The 24,121-nt window shown below is 36.7% G+C and overlaps 1 protein-coding gene across 4 annotated transcripts in view; it reads left to right on the top strand.

Annotated features, from left to right (window-relative positions):
- The first annotated feature begins 4,221 nt into the window (after positions 1-4,221).
- hspa12a (heat shock protein 12A) overlaps positions 4,222-24,121 on the top strand; it is a 36,628-nt gene continuing 16,728 nt past the window's right edge. The window contains exons 1-6 of one of the 4 annotated variants that reach the window (XM_042742158.1): positions 4,222-4,523; positions 18,614-18,690; positions 18,904-19,031; positions 20,951-21,137; positions 21,585-21,689; positions 22,198-22,314. In XM_042742158.1, coding sequence (XP_042598092.1) covers positions 4,481-4,523; positions 18,614-18,690; positions 18,904-19,031; positions 20,951-21,137; positions 21,585-21,689; positions 22,198-22,314 — 657 coding nt within the window. In that variant the 5' untranslated portion in view covers positions 4,222-4,480. The other 3 variants (XM_042742155.1, XM_042742156.1, XM_042742157.1) reach the window with 3 other exon arrangements.

Here is a 24,121-nt window from a genome sequence, read left to right as displayed (position 1 = left end):
GATGCCCTGATTAATGCTTTTAGAGCCGCGCACTTGCCCAGTCATGTTTTCAAACTTTGCCAGGTGTCATCTGAATGAACACCAATAGATTTTTTTTCTTTCTTTTTTCTGTTTGTTTCATCCTAAATTAATACGACCACGAGGACTCAATGCGCAATTCCTTGCCACTCACTAAAGATTTGTGGTGTTTTATATGTATATTTGTGCTTGTTTGATTTGGTAATGCAGACCTACACAAACCTATGTTTTACTGATAACTTTTTTATGATTTTACGCGCTTAGCGTGCGATTCTAAAGTCAAAAACCTTTATTTGTCTGTAACTCAGTGTTATTCATATATTCAAACGTTAAAAAGTTGCTGAAAAAGAAGATTTGGCTATTTATTACAGCGCGAACTGAAAATAATTGTATTTTAAGAATTTGTTTGTTTGTATGTACGTACGTAATATATAATTTATACATATTTTACGACTACTTTTGTAGGGTATGAATTAATATGCCAATCTTAGATAATAAGAAAACATTAACACATTATATGTTCAGAAACATCACCTCTTCCTGTAGGAATTGTTAAAATCTCCCGTATTTACTAGCATTTTTTGAAAATGTAAAGTATTTTAGGTTTGTTAAATATTGTGTATTAGAATGCAATTCATGTGCAGTGATCAAACATATTATTCGGTGATAAATGAATAGGCCTACGGTTTCAAACTTTTTTTGCTGGTATGTATAAAAAGTGATTACAGAATTTATTTGAAATAACTTTCTCTTCAGGTTAGTAATGAGTTCTTGCTTTAATGAAACGATCTCGTTTAAGTCACTCTCCTAAAAGCCCACTAAAGAGGGTTCACGGACAGGTTGCGTTCATTGCTCTGATACCTGGACCAAGAGAGAGAGAGACAGATTTGTTGAATTATTCGATTCTTTCTTTGCCTGCCGCCATCTGGCAAATACATAAGTAAGATCAAACCCTTGACCTTCGCATGTACCCGTATGTGTATGCATTTTCTTCCTGGGAAAATAAGAGACAAGTGTTATTTAACCCTGCCGTGTGCACAATGAAGGCTGGGGACAAAAAGAAGCGCTGAAAGATGTACACGCTGGAATAGTCATTTACAGAATCCTTCAAAGCATCTCTATTGCGTTGTTTTTATTAACTTATAGTTAACTGGGAAGTGTACTTAGCCTACATATAGTTTAGCCCAGTAAAGAAGAAAAACAGATACTTTAGATTTATAAATAGGCAAGCCTATAACAACAATTAGTAACAAATAAAGTATGAACTAGCCTACAAATTCAACAATTTGTCGTCTATCTTTTGTTTCTTTCTTAAAATCAATGTATACAAAATGTATTAAATTAAGCTTAGAACTCTACAGGGTCTCACACATCAAGCAGGTGTCAGGCAAATGACATTAAACTGTTAATGGCTGATAATTTAAGGTTTTGCCTAATAGTGAAATGTTTATGAAATTAATAAACGCGAAATGATTACTCAATTATTATGTTATTGCACTTTAACTTCTCAGTCTATTACTTTAGCCATCCATGTTTAATTTTAACTCTTAGGCACAGATTCTACTCCACAGAGCCAACATTTCCTATTGTTTCCAGTAATGTAAAGTAAAAATGTCTCTTTCACACCGTCCACAAGTAAACAACCAGGTTTCAAACTGCATACTGAGCGTGGCGCTAGTCAGTTACGTATAGCCACGCATTTTGCGCAAATCATTGGACCAAAGGAGCTCCGACTAATTGTGTGTGTTCAGGGTTTGTGTGGTATAGTGAGTTTGGTATTGGTAGGAGTTTTGCGCAAATCATTGGACCCTGTTGCGTTTGCAGTAAGTATATTGATTACACATATCTTTGCGTACGACATGGGCGCAACAATGGGTAGGCTACAGCCAGCCAATCGATTGAGCGAGCGATGTTCAGACAGTCCATGAAGATTACAACTGTTCTAAAAGCGAAATAATTCAATTGTACTTCGTTACCTTTAAATATTATTAATAAACTTACCTGCACAGACGAAACAGTGTTATTTAACTATTGTACCTTTTGTAACACTCCATTGCTGTTCATCAGCAGGCTTAAATATCCATAATTTTCACACTCTTAACTGTTCCTTAATTTAGCTTAAATTTAGTTCTTGTGCATTTGAAATTGTGAAAAGAGTAAATCAGAGTGAAAGTGGTGAACCCAAAATGTCCAAAGTTTTGTATACCGGTTTTGACATTCTGTATGAACACTTCCCCCTTGTGGACTTGAAAGCATGTTGTCCCGTCAGGCTTAGGAGAATTTTTTTTTTTTTAAGAAACCCCTTATTTTCACGGGTTGCTTATTCTTAAAACCTATTCACAATTACTTTAAATTAATTTTACAACACCATTTTCAATATGTTTTGTAAAGAATGGTGTCTAGTTTTGTGCAGGAACGTTTTTTGCACATGTGGGCTATTATAACTTCTTAAATGTGCATAACAGCTGTCAAAGCTTGTTTGTGTTTTACTCCCTATTATGAAGGCAGTTATAGTTTTCATGTTTGCAAAACATCATGTGTAAAGAGTGATGTATTGCAATCTTTTTTTTTTTTTTTTTGTTTGTTTTTTTTGGGACATCAGGTACAAAACTAATCCAGGCTAAGTCAACTGAGTCACTCATCAGTCTTTACTTACTGTATGATTTTGGATAGACTGTCTTGAATAGGGACTATGAAAAGTCACCCACCAGCATATTTATGCTGAATCTATATAACTTGATGATAGCTTGTCATAAGTGGGATCTGATTGGTCCACATGAATGTAATGTGATCATTATAATATAATATATATATATATATATATATATATATATATATATATATATATATATATATATATATATATATATATATATATATATATATAAATCATTTATTTATTTTTTAATGAAGGCTCTCAATCCAGTTTGACATTACTCATTCAGTTACTTTTTGAGTTCCAGCTAATATTTGGCTGAAATGGGGCAGCAATTTCGTTTTAGATTTTGAAATCTAGTATTGATGCAACATCATTCCAATTTTTTTGATGGTTAAAGCAGTGAACAGGAAGCTTGGTAAAGTGTCAAAACAAGCTCATTGGAATCTAACAACAAGAAATATGCCCTGTGTTTTTGTGCAAGCCAGGAAAATAGAAAAACATCTGGGGGAAAAAGACTACTTTTTCACATAGCCATGACAAAACATAATGTATTTTTAGTTTCTCTCCATTGTCATTCTCCAGTTGTAAACAAGTTTTTGATGCACATATGAATATGAACAAAAATATATGGGACACTTGAAATTTTTAAATATTTTAGATTAGGATTATGTTAATGCAATGCCTGTTTGGGGTTTGATTGGCAGGTTTGGGGTCCTGTGGGTCAAATTCAGATTGACCACTAGATGGGGCATTGAGCCTTTTTATAACCTAGCAATGCCAGGGGACATGACCAACACTGGCCATTGGCTTCCTCCTCTAACTGCCATAGTCTATTTCAGTTTAGTTTACTAATTAATTTCGAAAAACAGCCATCCTTGATTGTATGAATAAATGCTTATGTCTAATATAGACTAATATCTAAATTGATATCTAAACGTACTTTTCCTGTCTGTCAGTAACAAAAACCTCTTCTTATGTATAAAGTGTGATGTTTGTCCATATTTCACCTAAAGATTCTTCTGTGAACGTGTTTACAGAAGATGCATATGTTCTGCAGTATTCTGTATGATATCATGAATATTCCAGCGCCTTTGTTATGTAAACTCCACCCTGGCTGAGACCACACCCATTTGTTAATTAAAAAGAAAACAATTCCTCCTCATGCAGATCTACACAAGCACCATTGCAGTGGATCTAAAACTCATGTCACCCTTTTAATCTATGGAATGACTACATAAGACAATGCATGCACAATATCATTTTCCATGCAATACTGTGTATAGTGGGATGCAGTATGTGCAACTGATATTTGATCAGAACAGTCTTTCACCTACAAGCCGAAAACAGCCAGACAGACAGATAGATAGATAGATAGATAGATAGATAGATAGATAGATAGATAGATAGATAGATAGATAGATAGATAGAGTCTACGTGTCACATTAGTTCTCAGAGGCCTGTGTTTACTCTGTTACTGTATTCATTAGTCTTGCACATGGAGTCGTGCTGAAGGGCGGGGCTGGGTGGCGAGCTAACAGACGTAAAGTCTGGATCGGTACACTTCCTTTCTCTGGGTGTCAGACAGCCTGAGAAAAACTCAACTGTAGGTCAAACTCGAGATAGTTTCTTTTAAATGCGCTCCAGAGAGTTAGTCTTAAAGAGTTTTGGGCTGGTAGGTGTAAGAGCATAGTGAAGAAACAGGACCGGGGAAGTACACTTAAGAAGTAAAGAATCTAATGAGCCGCGCTAAAAGTTAGACATCAAGTTGGATCTTAATAGGAATAGGGAAACTTGAAGATTTTAATGATGACTGAGAAAGAGTTGGTGATTGACGACGTCATAACAGGTAAGTGAAATCCCATTTAAGACTGTTTGAGCAGTTTATTATGGTGCAACCCGTTATCAACGCCCACAGAGTCAGAGCCCACGATATCATTACTGTAAGTGTAATTATTCACAAACCCCTCCGAGACACACCACACACAGCCATTAATCATACGTTTGTGTCTCTCTGCGATGGGTTATTTTTATTTTGTGGCATAGATACACTGTCAATTTTAATTAATTGTTTTTAATGGGGAAATAATCTAAAAGTAGGCCTACTGCAATAAAAAAAAAAAAAATCGGTTAACCTTATTAAGTTACCGTATAGGCCTACATATATTTTAAAAGACAATATGTAATTTTATAGTAATTTTTTGTTGTTGTTATTGTGTTTAGAATACTTTTTGTAGCGAATTATCGTTAAAATAGGACGTTATATGGTTTAATGACACACTGGCGTCAGTAGGCAATTTTACGACAATGTTCTGGGAAGCACAACTAGCAGTTTTATAGTAAATTTAACGTATTCCTGGAAAGCACATTTATTGTAGCCTATGCTGCAGGCAGTCTGTACTGGATGTGACTATTATATTCCATCTCAAGAATATTAGTAATCTAATCTTGTAAGAGATTTTATCCCTGCACGACTCTTGATGGCATAATGGGACAAAACTGCATCTGGCTTTAAAAGCGCAGTGTAGACTTATAGCGGTGCAGAGTTAGGTCACGTGGTCTCGCTCCTGGGAGCTTTGAGTCAATGCAGCAAAAGTCTGCACGCTCCCTCATCATCATCATCCCAGGTGAAGCTGGAACGAGGTAGGGCTCCTCAACCACCGACCCAAACACACCACAGAGCTTAAAGATACTTTCATACCACATGTTAAAACGGTTTAGTGCTCGTTTTGATACGGAATAATCGCATTGCAGAGAAATGTAGTTGCCTTATGCGACTGTTTACAGCTTGGCTTTGGGATCCAAACAGCATTTCCCACAGTAGCGGGGATGTGTGTTTGGCTTGTTTTAACGTTTGGCGAGTTTCTGACAGTTCTGCGCATTGGAAGGTAAATAAGCACATGCTGCTGTCTGTCCTTTAGGAAGGACGCCAGTTTGACTGCTGATGTGATGTAATGTGATTCAGAAGGGGCGCATCTCTTACACAGCAAGAACATCTGTGTTATAGTCATCATAAGCATGTTTTCTTGGAGGTTGTTTGTGCAGTAGACATCATTAGACAGCATCAAGGTGATATTCAGAGAGAGATGCGTAACGTCTTTACGACATTGCCGTCTTTTCGAACCAATCGTGAATGAATCATTATTTTGAATCGGATCTTTAAAAATTGGTTGAACCGGTTCACAAACACTGATTCGTTTACAAATAGCTCTTTTTAGGTCCGAGCTCATCCTGAGTCAACACGCTGACTCATTGAACGGAGAACCGATTCTCTATGAACCAAGAAGCGATTGAGATGATGGATCAAAAAGTTACTTCAGTAGCCGAATAGCTGCAAAGTTATAAATAAGAGGCGTATACTATAATTACGTTGACTTGATTGTCACGTGACAGTTTTATTGATACACTTACGAAAATTCTTGCATCTTATTAAAAGGTGCTACAAATCTGTACCTTCATACAGATTTATGAAATATTTTCAATTTAGATCATAATATTCCACGCCGAGATACCAGATTCCACGTGATGACGCAGTTACGTCGTAGCGCTGAATCATTTTTGAATCGTTCTTCGAAAAGAACTCTCCAAAAGAATCGATTCGCTGAAATGAGTGGGACTGTAAAGGTTAAATAGATCAGGATGTTGCAGATCTGACACAGACGTGCTAATTGCACCACGCCAGGAGATTTGCATAGGAGCATTGAACTTGCTGCCAAATGTTTTTTTGGACCATTTGGCTGTTGAAACTCTATAATGTCCTTAAATTGACAATTTGTCCACACCTACTGCCTTGAGTATTTGTGTGTAGCAGTTTTAACCTTTGCGTCGCCAGCCTCTGGTCAGGGTGCCAATAGCAGAATAAAAACATGTCCTCCCCCTCAGCACATTCCCACGGTGGCACTTCGGGCCTTGAGTATAAAGCAGTCATTGTTTGAGTAAAGGGGAAAAGGCCTCATAGGTAGCGCGTGGAGGCGAGTACAGAAAAGAAGACTAGACCCAGAAATGGTTTATTTAGATGGGTAGTCGTGCGTGTTGCATGTGGTCCTTATGTAAACAAATATGGCTTTCAGACTTTAAGTATTTTGCTATTTTATGCGTTTTAACTCTATTGAGATTCAGAGGTTAATTTGCTGCTTTGGTTGAAAGCAGTTTTATGATTATAAACTTTTTTTCTAAAGTTAATGCTCACATAAAGCTCTATTTGATGCAGTTTTCACTGTAGGCTACAGCTTTTTCTTTTTGATGCTTTGCATCTGAGCAGTAAAAATGATACAATAGCCTATGTAATGTAATTTTACACTAGATAGTTTGTTGCAAAACAAAATATAATTGATAAAGATGACCACACTGATGCATATGATCGCATTTGGCATTTTACATAGGAAAAGTTTGGTTTAGGAAAAGTTCACTAAAAAAATTAACCTAGAAACATTTTTCACTCAGACATTACTAGTAAATTTCACCAAAAAATGACAAAGAAACGGCAAGTAACATGTTTAATTAAACATGGAATTGAAAATATAAAAATAAAAACTATAATAGTGTTTTAAGATGACACTGAAAAAAAAAAAATTTTTTGAAAAATAGTGTTTTACATTGTATTTGAACCTTTGTAACGAACCCACTAGTGTTTGTGACCATGTGCCACACAATAGCATCTCTTTCTTGGCAAACATGCACTTGGAGGCTGACAGCAATGGTGAAGATGGTTGCAGTGCACTGACTGGTGCAGCTAAACAGTCTGATGCACGTGGCTGGGGCAGGACTGCTTAGTCAGCATGGATGGGTATATGGGGTATTCATTTCTGTCTGCAGCATTCATGCATGCAAACACACACACAAACTGTGACCAGCTTTCGCCAAATACACAGATGTTTAACAAACATGCACACCCAGAAACCCGTAACTCTGGACTCAGCAGTATGACGTGACCAAGAGAGCGGAGATAATGTCCCCTGTCAGGGTGTGGCCACAAGATGTGATGTGGATCCACATCTGTTTAAATTGTTGAGACACATGGCTGAGGAGAGAATATGTAGTGATGGTATTTGTCTTTAGAAATAAATGAGCAAAGAAATCATTCACTCGCTTCACATGCACAAAAATGAGAACTATTTTTGCTAGATCTAAAAATACATGTGCATTTTATTAACCACCAGTGCAGTGTTTACTGCATTCCATCATGTGTTCTGTGAGTAAATTGCAAGGCTTGTCCTTGCAGTCTAGGAGATATTTAGCTATAGGGGGTGTCTGGGTCCCTGGGTGTGTGTTTGGAGAGGTAGGACGACAGGGTGATGTAATTTAAAGCAGAGCCATTAGCATCTCTCTTTGAGGTCAGCTCAATGGCTTTTAGCTTCTCACACACGTTCGCTTAGAACAGCTTAATTTGATGAGTGCTGTCTGTGGTCAGTATCTGTGTAGGTCAGACTCACTCTCATTCTCTCATTTGCTGTTTCCTTTCCTTAGAGTTCTTCTGTAATACAAACAGTGCAAGGTTTTGATCTCCAAAATGTGTGCGCTTCAAGGTTTAGACTTGGATTTTATACTTGGTTTAGATGTTTTTTAGGCCTTAATCGCAACTTGAAAGTCCATTTCATGTGAGATTAAATCTCTGGCTTTGAATATAAATCATTTGAAGATAAAATATATCTTAATGACCACAGAGTTTTGAGGCAGGAAAACTTGCAGATGGGATGGAAAGCTGTCTTTTTTTTTTATTTAATTGAAAAATGTGCTGTGAATGATGTAGACATTTGGAAGCCTGCTATGAAACTCACAAAAGCCCAAAAATTCCATTCTGGCATTACGTCATGGTATAGGTATTAGCTGCGGTTGCCTCGGTTCCCAAAGGGAAGGAGAGGGAAGTTATAGAAGGGGGAGCAGGGGCGGCTTTAATGTCAACAGTCTATCCACGTGATGAGAATGTTGTGCCTTTGGAGTGTTACATTAAAAACCCACAAGAAGACTCACAACAGAAAATAAATCACTTTTTAGCACCCCTTATACACTCAGTCAAGCTTTTATGTACAATATGTGTCTGCCAAGAGACGGTCAGTCAGGCCAAGCAGACTCCACCCAGCACTTATGTTCTCATCTGTGATATTCAGCTCAGTACCTCATGTGTATCTAGACGATGTGATGGTAAAACTACTTTTTCAGCAACTATTAGGCTACTTTAGAAATCATTCTAATTTGCTGATTTGATGCTCAGCAATTATTTCTTATTATTATCAGTTCTGGAAACTGTGATACTTTATTCAGGATTATTTGATGAATAGAAAGTTTAAAAGAATGGCATTTATATGAAATATATATTTCAATGAGTTCTATCTAGATAAATATTAATTTATTAAAAAAAAATCCTACTTAGACCAAACTTTTAAAAAGTAGTGTATATAACATCACATAATTTATAAAAGAATATAGTAGAGCAAATAATTTACATTTATTTCATTGAACAATTGTAACTGTTATCATTGAAATCAAACCAAACTTCAAATACAAGCTTAGTAGACATAATATCATAATAGGTAATGCATTTGATATAACACAGACTCTGTGTTCGTATGGTAACTAAACTATTTCATATTGCTGTATCCTACGCCTAGGATACAGCATTATGAAATATACAAATATACAATATATCCCCACAACAAGGGAATTTGTACTTTCTGATATCTTAGTTTCAGACCAGTAAAAGGGCAGATGTTTGTTTTTGTTGTGCAAGCTGCATGAGCAAATTTGGCTTTTATGACCTGATTCAGTTCTGATCCAAATCTTGACTAGTGCTCACAGAGTTACTAGGTCTGTCATGCACTGTGCTGGTGGTTCACTTTGCTTTGGAGAGGGTTTGAATAATTTCACATTTGTTTGAATTATTTATATATCCCTTTCGGTAGTATCTGAAGAGATGGTGTGGCAAGCCACACAGATGTTACTCATTGTCCAGAGATGAATGTATCTTCAGGTTGCATAGAAAAAGATGTTGATGTGTTTTGCCAGATCACAGACCATTATTGGCACATTTGTGCTGCCTCAGACCAGATGGCATTTGAAAATGTGGTCTTATTTTTGTAGTGTTCAGAAAAAGGGTGGGCGTGAAAAGAAGCATTTACATGCCGCCAAGAAGCCTTGATTTGTTGTATTGAATTCCCCGTGGACTTGACTGCACTATGTGAGGAAACCGAGCCCACCAGCATGGAGAGAAATGCCAATAATCCAGTCAAGCTGTGTCTGGCCTTCAGTCTCAGGGGCAGTGGGGGAGATCTATGTATATCCTCTTTAGCTTATATAGTGGCATTACAGGGAAGCATGTACTTCAAGTGTATGATGCTTAGTTTAGTCTGACCTTCAGAGCATGACTACAGGAATCTAGACTATTTATATGGATTTTAGATGAACAGAGGTGTAAATATGCCTAATTTAAGATCTGTTTATAGTCTATGCTATGCATAAACTAAAGGGATAGTTCACAAAAAAAAAAGTTATTGTTTACTCACCCTCAGGTTCTTCAAAACTTGTATGACTTGATTTTTTCTGTGGAACAAAGAAGATATTGTGAACTAGACAGTTTTGATTACCATTGACTTCCATTGTATGGACAAAAAATACATTTAAAAAATGTATTGCGTTAACATGTATAATTTATAGTCATTCAGATGAATCAAAATGATTTTCGTGGTGATTGACAGAATGTGTCAGATAGTAGAGATTGACTTTTTTAAATTGTGGTCCATTCATTGAATGAAATGTTTTTCAAGCAAACTCATGGTCTGTTGAAAGTTGCTGATTGACCATTTACTGTGGATTGTGTCATTTGTGATTGTTTGAGTTTGAGAGGTTTTCCTCATGCTTTGTGCAGCAGCTGTAATCAGGCTGTCCAAAACCAGATGCACAGGAAGGAAGACTATTGTAACTCCAAGAGGCCATTTTTAGAATTTCCTCACGGAGACACAACAAGTGCATAAGCATACATACAGAGACTTTCAACTTTGGGTTGTCTTCCTCTCTTTCAAAAGACTATCTTTCTTTATTGTTCATCAGGAGTCAGTGCACTGTCTGTGTTCTCCCAGGGGACACTGGCCAGTATATAAATCTTTTGTAACATTATAAATGTCTCTATAAATATCACTATTGATCAGTTGAGTGCATATATGCTGAAGAAAATTATTAATTTCTTTCAAAAAATTAATTACCTGACCAGAAAGGTATAAACTCCAGTCGGTGAATCAATATCAGACAGACAGGTTTTGGAACCCCGAACAACTTTAATCAGTTTCATTAGTTTGTACCAGACAGACATGATTACAGTGAGAAAGAATCCTGATGTCTTAGTGAACTGATGGCAGTTTTGCAGTATCATCCCACAGAGCTTTCACAGATCCATTTGACTGACACAGCTGCTGGATCTTGCTGAGTTCACAGGTGACTCTGATCTCTCAACTTTACTGGTATAATGTTACGAAGAGAAAGCTGCTCTGTTGTGTAGATGACTGCTGGATACAGCTCTATCCAGCGCTGCAAAAATCAATGCTCTCTCTCTGTCTTTCTGCTCCTGCTCTCAGTATGTATCATGTATCTCTGAGGTACTGGGACACTGGCATCGATTTGGGAGGAGGCTGTTGGGATGAGATGATGTGCGTCACATGCCCCTCTAAACAGTCTTGAAAGCATTTGTGATGCTACTTATGATTTATGGCTTGCGGTTTAGGGGTGTGACGGAGTTGTAGATGCAGATGTTGAAACACTTGTCTGCTCTGTGTCTTTGGTAATGTAATGGCAGTTTTCTGCACTCTCCGAAGCCTCTAATTTTTCTCCAAACTTCACATTCCAGTATTATGAGATGAGAGGAAATCCTGCAGACGCATTCTTTCATTTTATTTATCCTGTCTGAGTCTGAAACTCTCGTATATATTCATTCAGGCCTGTACCAAGCTAACAGAATTGTATTCTATAAAAAATCCATATGGAATGTAGTTTGTTTGTCTTGGATTTTTAGCATCTAGGCTAATAGCCAAACAGTGTTATATACACGCATACATTTTAGGGCTTAATGAAGCAGCCTTATTTTTTAAAAGCCATTGTTGTCAGCTGGTTTATCTGAAATGGTGTCCCTTATTTTCCTATGAAGAAAGTGAGAGTGTCCTTTATTTTCCTCTGCTAATGTTAACAACCCTAACTGAGAGAGAAACTAATAAGATTGCAGCTGTTGCGCTGCTTCTCTCACCCACTGTGTGTGGGATGTGTGTTTGTGTATGAATGTGAGTGTTTGTTAGTGTGTTTGTGAGTGAATAGGGCCAGCTGGAGACAGTGAGTGCGAGCGAGAGGAGGGCCGGCTGTGTTTGGTTTTTGGCATTTGCAGTCCTGTCAATGGCCCCTCTTTGAGACCGCTTGCCTTGGTAGCTGTTTGTGGTCTGTTTAGCTGGAGTATATAACTTGAGTTCAATGTGTTTAGCTTAGGCTTGAAAAATCAGCTGTAGACTGTAATGTTCTCACAGAATTCATTGGAAAGCTCTAGTGAGTAATATAGTCTAATAAAATGTATCAAAAACACTTGTTTTACAGTTTGAGATGTGCATACATTTTATATTTTCCCTTTTCCTGATCTGGTTTCACTTACTAGGGAATTCTCAACTTGACATCATGATGGATTCACTTTTCTTTATCTCTGTATTTGGTTATTATTTTTGGAAAACATTCAAACCAAAAGTTACAGAGCATGCAGCCATTTGTCTCAGGCATGGTGAGATTTGATTTAAACTGTGAAAAAATCTAATAATTCATTATTGAACAAAACTGTAGTGCGTAATCCAGAGTTGTAATATTTTACAGATGGTTTTGTTTTGTCCTCTCTCTCTGTGTATGCCATAATATTGTTAACCATATATTGAAGGCACTTGTAGTTTGAAGTTCTAAATAGAGAAATATTGATCTGTTGAAGATTTTAAGTATATAAACATAAACTCAACACTGAAGACAATTAAAATTTTCTTAAGGTGACATGGAGTTTAATTAGGTTATGATTAGGAATGAATGAGTTTTGACTTCATAATATTTCAATTTATTGTGCACCTAAATCAGTTAATCCTTTTTTTTCTTTCCTTTTCTTCAGTCTTGCCAAATTCCCTTTGGCCTACTTCAGTCCTGACTTTTGCTTTGAGTAAGAAAATAATGGTGCAATGAACTTTGTCCAAACAATTGTATTTTTTTTTTTTTGTATTTTTTTTTTGTCCTGCATTGTCAGACAGCAGTGTTGGAAAATCATTCTACAGTACGTTATTATTTGTTTTTTCTTTCTTTTTTATTCTCTTTTGTATGGGGAATTGAGGCATGTGACCTCAAAGGAAAGAAAAGTTCCTCAGTGAGGAGTGGTGGAAAAAGTAATGGAGCGATGCTTTTTGAGAATGGCAGAAGAAATCTGTATCACATAACTTCCTTCTTTGGATATGTAATTATCAATAATAAAATAAAAAAATAGGAAAGTAACATTTATGGCCGACACTGTTTGTATTGAAATATATATCTCAGATCTCTGATTCTCTCTCTTCACTTTGATTCAAATATATCAGTTTTGCATATTTTATAGATAACAGATTCCAGACCTAAATCCACTTTTGTCTGGTCCATATGTCTCTTAGCTCTATTATTTCTGTGTACTGAGCTGCTTGGAATTCCTCTGAATTTGTAATTCCACAGAGGAGGTATGACCTCTGACTCCTCCTGCTTCCTGCCAGAATTTTGTATAACATTCCAAAACGGAGTTTGAACGCCCGTTCTTTCACTCCGTTTCTCAGAGGAGGGTTTTTTTTTTTTCTCTTCATCCCGTTCTTTCACTCCGTTTCTCAGAGGAGGGGTGAATCTCTTTGCATATATAATGGTACTAGCATGTGTGATCACCTTATTGAAAGAGTTTTTGTGTTCAGTGTTTTCAGAAACTTTAGATGTGAGCTGGTAGGGAAATAACGATAAACTGCAAGCCGGTTGAAAATCGATTTAAATATGTGACGATTCAAATAGGTTGAGATGCTAAAATCGCGATTCATTTAGGGGTAGGAGTTTATATGAATGCATGTCTGAGTGGAACTTACTGTCTTTAGAAAAGTTTAGATGGTATTTTTTCTTTTCATCTTGCCTCTGTATAATGCATATTAAAGTTCATAAGTGCAGCGCTGCTTTGTTTACAGCAGAAACCAAGGAAACGCTTTAAGCACCACCTGCTGACAGAGAGTGAATCTGCATCACGTTCAGCATGGCCGCTGTTTCATGCAGATATTTTTATGTATAGTTCAACAAAACTGAAGTCAATCCATTCTGTTTTTGCTTCAAAATTTTGTAATTATACAATCTAATTTAAATTAAAAACTGCTCATGTTGCATGTATGCAGCGTCTTTGTTTGGATCATGATTAAAATGCAGTGGTTGCCTCTAATTTAAATGGAAAGAGCACAGACAAAGCCTTATTTTGTTTATATGAAGATATTTATTTTGTGTTATTTATTTGAATTGGGGCTTGTTTTATAATTTCAATTTAGTTTTTTTTTTACATTTACATTCTATTTAAATTTAGTCATTTAGCAGATGTTTTTCTCCAAAGCAACTTACAAGTGATAATAGAAGCAATCAAAACCAACAAAAGAGCAATAAAAGAAACAAAGAAATGTACAGCATTTTGTCCAAGCAATAATAAAAGGACACATTTAATTCATAATTTGTCTTGAATATCATTTTGTTTTAAAATAAAATAAAATTGTGAATTTTTTAGAATAGTGAATTTTTTTTTTTTAATTGAATAGATTGTTGAGTTGAGTGAATCGTTACATCCCTATGAGCTGGATTTGATCTTTTGAAAAAACCTGCTGAGCCAGTCGTTCCAAATTTTGCCAAATAATAATAATCTAAATGGCCAACAACTTGAAGTGAAAACTTTTTTATTGTGTAGATATTGTGTTAAAAGAACTCATTATGTCAGCCAGTTCTGAGTAAAATAATTTTCTTGTTGACAATAATTTGTGGCACATCCATTCAGGTCAGACTGCAGATAAATTTGTTGTCATGCTTATGTGTAAATAAGGCTTTAAAACAGCAGGGAAATCAAAGGAATTGGTCCGTTTCGCACTCTGGCCATAATGCAAGTAATTTTCCACCATTTATGCCCATTTTCTGCTTTCCAGTTCCCGCACGTTTGGATTCTCTGTTGTGACTTAAAGAGTCTCATTGAAAAGCTATGTAATACACACACACACACATACACACACACACACATACAAAACACAATCACAGCCCTAATCAAGTAGCTCTCAATCAGCCGCCAGGGAGACGGTCGCCATTGACGTTGCGTAATTACCCTCTCGCAACTTTAATGTGTTACAATGAAGTCCCCGTACAGTGAGCCGTGTTGGCATGTAAACAAACTTAAGTTCCTTTAACCTGCAAATCCATTCGCGGAAAAGTATAAAAAGACGGTCAAGTGTGTGTTTCTGAATAACACTTCACTTATAGGCATTTATCATTATAGACAATCATTTTACTCCTTCAGTATTGATTTTGACGTTCCATTGTCCCATTTTAAAACCAATCTCGGTAGCTGGAGCGCGTGTATGCGGTGAGTGGTTGAAATAAAGTGCGAGCCGCAGGTAGCCAGTCACTCAACCCGTAATTACTCGCTGAAGAGAGCCACGCTCATTCTGTTCACTCCGGCGCTCAGTATGGGGTAAAGGCGGGAAAAAAGGATGAACGCTCAGAAAAACGTGGCGTCCCGTGGAGCGAGAAACCGGGGCGCTCTTTTAGCGTTCAGGGTGCTCAGCACTCCGGCGCTCAGTATGGGGTAAAGGCGGGAAAACATTTATTTTTTCATAGGGGGGCACACTTTTTTAATGATCTGAGACAGACTATAACAACAACCCATATTAGGCATAACTAAAATAGACCACAATAGTCTTGTTTTTGTTCAATTATTCAAATAAAATACTTCACCGTATGAGCTCAACTGTTTATTGTCTCTTAACATTTTCCAAATTTAGCTTATCCTATATTTTTGTGTTAATCTGATTTGTGTTCGTCACATACACAAACAGTGCCATCTAGTGGCTTTCTTAAGTAACATGAACATCAACGTAACGGTCCATACCTAAAACTACCACCAAAACCAATTTTGATTTATGACTCTACACTCTCATTAAACATTTTCGGTCCTTCATTTCCAGAAATCATCAATGGCCTGCAAGTCACAGCCACAGCGACGGCAATCGGTCATCACTAGTAGTAGGCCCATTCATAATTACACCCGCTGCTCTGTCTACGCTGTGACAAATTCTCCAAATCCTAGGCTCAGTTAACTCCAGAGTCTCCACACACGTTGGTGTTTGTCAAAGTCGTCTTTGTCACACCGACGAATCTTTAAACCACTTTCTTATATTCATACTTTTGCCAAAAATTTATTCTGAGATCGCATGCCGCATTCAGCTGCGCAGGAGCATAAACAATACGGTATGTAATGGATGATTTATATATATATTATATATATTAAATATTATTTATATATATATATCTATTATAATACACACACCACTGCATATTCATAATTTGAAACAATAAAACTAAACCCAAAAATAACATATTGAAAGGTCTTCTCTCTGGAGACTTGCCATTGGCTGTTGTATTTGAATAATTAATGAGGTAGGTCTGCAAGGTTTGGGTGCTGTTTTGGGATGTTTTGCGTAATTGCGTTGAATAATGAATTGTCTGAATCATTTTGAAGTGTAATGTGTTTTATGCCTTTCTAATTTACCAGCGTTGTAGTGAGTGTCACATCACAAGGACTCAATCAATGTGTTAAACATGAGGCAGTCACACTAAATCTTCAACCGAAATTTTTGCGGACACCGCTGCGAATATGGTTGCGTGAGCCGTCTGTTGGCATGTTAAAACAACTGGTTGTCTTTTTGCGATGGTGTCGAAAGTTCAATTGTTTTACTCTGTCTGTCAAATCGTTCATTTCGCGGAAAATTATAAAATGGTGACATTCAAGTGTTGTGTTTTCATTGACATAACACACCATCAGCTTTTTTTTAGGCATTTAATAATCTTTTAAAGATGTTTACGAATAAAATAGGATGCGCCTATGGCTAAAATTAGCCTTCCTTAATTTTTGAATTTGTGTACGTTCCATTTTTTTGGTCAAACGTTTCAAGTGATGCGGATTCGCAAGAGTTCCAATTGAACTTTGGAACGCAGCGAATGAGCATGAGCCTTGGCGTGTAGTGCGGTGAGTGCGTGAATGGAAAATGGAACAAAAGTGGCAGTGTGACCGCCCCGCAAGTTTTGCGTGTCCTGTGCATTACACTCAGGGGGGCACGTAATTACTCGCACTAGGATGCCCCCCCTTGACGACGGGCCAACGCTCGCTCATGTTTTAGAGAAGCTATAGGGCCCGGCTAATGAGGACGACGGGAATGGACAAATACAACCTCTAGCGGGGCGGTCACACTGCAAGTTCCATTGACTTCCATTCATAGTGTCAACCGGAAACGCAAGCTCATGCGAAAAATTTCGCATTTCGCATGCGTTCCAAAGTTCAAGTTTCAGAACTCTGTGCCTGCAATTCGCATCACGCATGTAGAATGAGCGACAGAATTCAAAAATTAAGGAAGCGCTAAATTTTAGGCCATAGTGTTCAGGGCATCCTATTTTTACATTACATCTTTGTTTAAAGTTCGGAGTGCAATGGAAACGAAAACAGATGGTCCTCATTTTGAATGAGGACACATTTTTATAATTTTTATATTAGTAAAACATAATAAAACACTTTCGACGCCGTCGCAAAAGGCACAGTACAAGGACATTAATCCATGTTTGTGATAACTGACGGGGAATCGGTCCGAAAAAACACGTTTCAAGTCTAACCTCTAATTCGATTCAAATGTCAGTGTAGAGGGGAGTTGCTGTTGCTGTAGTGGTCTAAAGCTCTTAAAGGATTTGATGATTTTATGACCAAATAATGTAAAATGTTAGACATAAGCGATGTTATGAAAAAAAAAAAAAAAGTATGGCCAAATGAATGGTCTTTTAGAGAAATTCGTTGAACATTAATTGAGGCTTTTAAGTCTCGTTCCCACTGAAAATAATTTCTAGTGAAGAATCACCATTGATGGTGCCACTTAGTCCTCTTCTCCATCTGTGACCATGAAACTGAGCCCTAGAGTGCTTCTGAACGCCATTTAAATGGATTTTGAGAGTGTTTTAGAAGTTCAGTAGGCATTGGAGAGGTGTTCATTTACAAAAGTGTACCATAGTAACTGTAGTTTCTTTGACAAACAAGTTTGAAAATGTTTTTTTGTTGATACAAATGACCCAACATAAAACCGAGAAACACTTCGAGAACCTGTTATAATTGTGTGCAACATCAGACTATATGCTGATAGACTAAACGTGCTGCCACATTTACAGTGCTTCTGCGAATTTCATACGAAATCTAGTCATTTCAATAGGAATCCTCACAGGAATTATGCAAAAGACTTTGCAACGGGTTCAAGTTCGTAATGTGGATTCACCAAAAGAATTCTGCTTAGTTTGATTTCTTCTTTGTGAGCTGTTTTTCATAAATTTCTGCACTATTGACAATAAACATTGAGTGTTTTTTTGCCACAAAATTTTGTAGAAATTTTGCGAATGGCACCTTAATACAGCCACAATATAATCCAGTATTTCTCAACAGACAACCCAACAGAAAATTGCTTGTATGAAGGCAAACAAAAATGTCCTTAAAGCATTTAAATTCATTAGAATTATCAAAGGTTCTAAAAGAAAAATTATTAACATGACTGTAGGCTTGTCTTTGTAGTTTGAATATTATTGTGGAATGTATTGTATATGTCATTGGTTTCTCAATGTTCTTTCTTTCTTTCTTTCTTTCTTTCTTTCTTTCTTTCTTTCTCTTTGCAGATGCAATGGCCACTCCATCTCCAGCCAAGAGTATGGGCGACCCAGGCATCACGCCACTTTCCCCCACACACGTACTGGTGAGCTCTGCTTTTTACTGCCAGCATGACATCACCCATTACATGAGTGAAATGTCCAGTGTGCAAATGTGGCTTTAATGGAACATCTTATTTACACTGAGCTGCAATTACATGCAACAATTTAATGCTTGACATATAATTGAGAGCATCTCTCTCCCTTTTTCCATGTCCCTCATTTTCCCTCTGCTTCTTTTCTCTCTTTTCTTTCTACAGAAGGACTCAGAAGAAAATGAGCCTACGAGACACCCCTATGTGGTGGTGGTGGCCATTGACTTTGGCACCACCTCCAGTGGCTACGCATACGCCTTCACTAAAGAGCCAGAGTGCATTCACACTATGAGGTGAGACAAAAGGTGCAGGGAGAGGGAGTGGGTGGGTGAATGTGAAAGAATAAAAGAAATTAGATTTTTTTTTGTGGGATAAAAATTAAATAAAAATCGAATAAAAATAACATATAGTAAATTCTAAAAATAAAAATTCTAATAAAAAATATACTTTTTTAAAGTAATTATTTTTTGTATTTGTTTATTAAAATTTATAAAATCTAGATCATATCCATATTCATGTATAAATTTTAATATATTTTCATATATATATTTATTTATTTATTCTTTTTTTTTTTTTTCTTGCTGGAGTATTGGATTACTAGTTACTCTGTGTAGTTCATCCCTTCTGCAGACATTAATATGATTGTCCATCCATTAGACGATCATGTCTCTATTTCAGTCAAACTCAGGCGTCTTTCTTTCTGGACACTTATGCCCATTAAAAATGATCAGATATTACAGTCCCACTGTGTATGTAATGGTCCGAACTGTGTAACATTAATGTGTATCTGTGTGTTGTATATGAGGATGAACCCACAGCTGCTCTGTTACCCTGACCTGACCTACTTGGTCATGTGACCTTTGACTCTAAGGTCAGCTCTCCAGAGAACCTGCTGGGGAGAGTCAGCCACGTGTTTCCCGCCCAAACGGGCATGTGGGCTTAATTTTAGGCATCAGACTCATTATGAAAATTAGAAATAGGATTCTTCTGGATTAGTTAGAAATAGAGTTCTGTTAAACAGAACAAGTACAACTATAGAGGGTCTCCTCGCTATGTATATTCACATATTTTAATAAATAATTGTTTAAGTATGAGTGTAAATGGCGGTATAAATAAATATAAAGATGGCCCTTTTCATTGAAACATGAAGGCCATTATATATACAGATATATTTAGAATTATCTGACAAGCACTCTTGGCATTTAGTTGTCCATGGCTATAGTATTCATATAGGATCATGATTTTATGAACACAGTAGAGTGGGAGATTTGCTGTTCTTTTAAAAGAAAAGTGCCTGGTTAGCTTGAACTGTGGTTAGTCTGCTGCTTGAAATATACACACACAACACAAAAAGCCCTAGGGCTGAGAGATTATTTGGGCTGAACTAATAGTCTAGTCCCTTAATCTTTACATAAACACAGTTTCCCTTTTAAAAAACTTACAAAACTCTTTTACTAAATCTGTTTAGAGTCAAGAAGACAGCTGCTTTGAGTTGGTTAACAGGAGATGAAAAGATTGACTCCCAGTCTGTCCTGATTCCTCAGAATCCTCGAGTAGTTTTTTAGTTTGTTTACAGAGACTGAAATAATTAACTCTGATGAACTGAAACCTTGTGGACTATTACAACTGTGACAATAATCGCCATTTGACTTTTTTTTTTTTTTTTAATCGGTGCCCCGAAAATTTATTTAGACATGTAATTATGTGTAGATTTTAGTGCATAACATAACAAAATACCAAAACAAGTGGGAAACATATGATATCCATTTCTCAGAATTAACTTTTTTCCATTTTTGAAGAGCTAAATTGCCATTTTTTAAATATTTTTACTGGTTAGCCTTAGTATAAATTTAGTGGGTCTATAAAATCACTTCATTATTATAGGGTGTATGAAGTCAGTTCTCTAATATGATCATTTTGCCTCTCTATGCTCAGACAGTCTGTAGTCAGGCTGCTTGTTCTGATTTGCACCAAGGTGCTTCATCCTGGAAGTAAAAGCCCATGAATATTTTAAATGCCTCTGTCTCTGTACAATGATAGTGCTGGTTTTATGCCTGCCTTGATATGAATAAATGAGGATGATGATGGTCGGTTGGGTTGAGTGATATTTTAGGTCATGTTAGGTCAGTTCTTTCCTAATTAGGAGAAGAGGTAAAAAGCTACAGCAGCTCCAAACTCACCCTCCCGTTGGTTTTCTCCTCTTTGTTGCTAGGCGCTGGGAGGGTGGTGACCCAGGTGTGTCAAATCAGAAGACGCCCACCACCATTCTACTGAGTCCAGACAGGAAGTTCCACAGTTTTGGTTATGCAGCCCGAGATTTTTACCATGACCTGGATCCCACCGAGTCTAAGCAATGGCTCTACTTGGAGAAGTTTAAAATGAAACTACACACCACTGCAGTAAGGACACACTCATACAGCATTGATTTTTTTTTGTTAGTGTTGGACCTGAGGGGAATGAGAGTCCAAGCACACACATGCATTGAGGAAATTATTGATCATAAGCGTGAGGACATGGCCCCCTCTCTCCCCTTATACGCTTCATGCCCAATAATGCCAGGATATATTTAAATAATAGTGGGTACTGCATAACTTATATAACAAGTAATGCAAACAATCTTTTAACTCATTACTAATAGGTTAACCAGTCAAAGCTTGAATAACTGGAATAATGCTGTTAATGAGTTTTCTAATTCATGACATTTAACATAAGTCTTCCCTTGCAGAGTATATTTTATTCATTGTGAATGTGGTTGTAAGTCTATCAAGTGTACAAATAAGTTTTAATTGATATGTCATGCTCCTACTTGTCTCTGAGAGGCATTATTGTCATTTTATCTTCTTTAGAATCTGTCCATTGATACAGATTTACATGCTGCCAATGGGAAAAAGGTGAAAGCTCTGGATATTTTTGCTTATGCTCTGGCCTTTTTTAAGGAGCAGGCTCTTAAGGTATGTTTTAGCATCATCATCATCAATATTCCGCTTAAACCAGTCTGTTTACATTATTTTTTACATGTACTCTACCATACAGAAGTTTGGGGTTGATAAAATATTTTTATTGTCTTGAAAGAAGTTACTAATGCTCATCAAGGTTACATTTTTATATAGTAAAAACACATGAAATTGTAATATGATCCTTCAGAAATCAGTCCAACGTGCTAATTTGATGCTGAAAACATTTCTTATTATTATCAGTGTTGAAAACAGTTGTGCTGTTTAACTTTTTAATTTATTTTATTTATTTGAAATTATTTATTTATTGTGCTAAATTTTATTTCAAGGTTCTATGATGAATAGAAAGAACAGCATTTATTTGAAATACAATCTTTCCTAATATTATAAATGTCTTGTTACTGCCACTTGATCAATTTAATGTCTCCTTGCTAAATAAAAGTATTAATTTCTTAGGAAAAACTTCATCAGTTTGTCAAAAATGGATTTTTATCATTTGATACAGGAACTGAGTGACCAAGCAGGGGCAGATTTTGATAATGCTGACGTCAGATGGGTCATCACAGTACCGGCCATCTGGAAAATGCCAGCTAAGCAGTTTATGAGAGAGGCATCATATAAGGTACAATATTTCTTTCTCACAGCCACATATGTAAAAAAGTGCATGTCTCACTTTAATTAACGATCTAGTTTGTGTTTTGAAATTGGAGAGAATTCTGTGTATAATGTGCTTTCAATTAATGTTAATGATTCAAGAATTTTCACACAAGTTTGAAGGATGGGTTGTACAAATCCCTAGTGGATGTTTGAAGGTACTGCAGCACTGGGTTGTGCTGTGAATTTCTCCTAGCGTTAGTGAGAGAATGAAGGAGGTAAAAGAGCACTGTTTTGCTGCTATTTCCATCTAAAATAGAACAGGAATGAGATATACAGAAATTCAGGATGTAAATGAGTAGAGAGGAAAAGCAGTGAGATAAATGGAAAAGGAAAAGGAAAGACCGTGATCTCACCTCTTAGATACAGCCACTGTTTGTCTGTTTTCACCATCTCTCATTGGACCCCCTTAGAGACCCTGCATGCATGTGGAACTGTATCTCTTACTCTCTGTTTGACTCGGGTCACGTCATTGTGATTTGTAACCGTGTGTGTGAATCTGTGGACAATTAAGCAGTGTGTGTATTTGTGTAGGGTATGTATTTGAGCTGTGTTAATAACAGATGTAAGTATCTCATTAACATCAGTCACGGGTGACCTGATTACAAGTGGCTTGGCAGATTGCTGTTTATACCAGATATTAATATATCACGTTACTGAATATTATTAACAGGCAAAGTCTTAGCGCAGTGGTTGGTTAACAATTAAGTAATGCTTTAATGTTATTTAGGATGCATCAGGACACCCATTATTTGCACATGTACTTAGTATTGAACTCTTGTGATTGGATGCCAGAGGTGGGTGCAGGTGTAAATGAAGGCAGTAGACAAGTCGAAAGGAAAGAGAAATGAAATATATAAAACATACTAAGGTTAAACACAATTATAATTTATATTATTTAAACACAATGAAAATATATTAGTTACCTTTAATAATGTGCATTCAAATTCTAATAATCACAGCACAGTAGTAAGCAGAGGGATGAATGCTCTCATGCTGAAGAGAGAGAGACAGAAAGGGAAGAAGAGCAGGGTGTGGCCTCAGCTTCTCTCATCTCAGTCCAAAGCAAAGACAAAATGAGGCGGGGAAGCCACAAGCGAGTGAGCTACATCTATACCCAGCGAGAAATCAGAGAGAACTCAGGAGAAAGAGCAGAGAAGAAATGGGGAGTTTGCAACACCTGATATCTGCAGTGGGAATTCCTGCAAAGCTTGCCTTAGGAGCATGTGTGTGTGTGCGCGCAGTGACTCAGCTCTCCGTCTGCAGGATCAGGAGAACAGAAAAAAAGGACACTGCATCCCCTCACCGCTGTCTCTCGCTCTCTGCATTTTGCTCACACTGTCGCCCCATAACTCACTGAATCCTGCAGCGTTCTCCCAACAAACCGTGTCACTCAGCACAGCATGTGTGTGGTGTTTCTTTTGTATTTTTACACTTCTTCATATTTGAAGTGAGGTAAAATGATCTTGATATATATGAGCAGCCATTTGTATTATTTTAATATTCCTTTACCCAGCAAGTGAGTTATGACCGTTAATATTCAGGTTGGGATGTTTAGGGTTGTGCTGCAAATAGTTGTTTTAGGTTTATACGTTGTTCACTTCAAACAATGTCCAACAGGGTGACATGCTAATATGACATTTATCTCTTTATTTATTTACATGCTTTTTATTTATATATTAATAGGTATATGAATTAAAAAATGAAATTTAAGAAAATACTGAAAAAATATACACTTAGAGGTCAGCCCTTATTATACTTGGCCAAAATGTTAA

The sequence above is a fragment of the Cyprinus carpio genome, chromosome B17 (assembly GCF_018340385.1).
Source record: "Cyprinus carpio isolate SPL01 chromosome B17, ASM1834038v1, whole genome shotgun sequence".
Classification (NCBI taxonomy): domain Eukaryota; kingdom Metazoa; phylum Chordata; class Actinopteri; order Cypriniformes; family Cyprinidae; genus Cyprinus; species Cyprinus carpio.
This window is presented reverse-complemented; position numbering and strand designations above follow the sequence as displayed.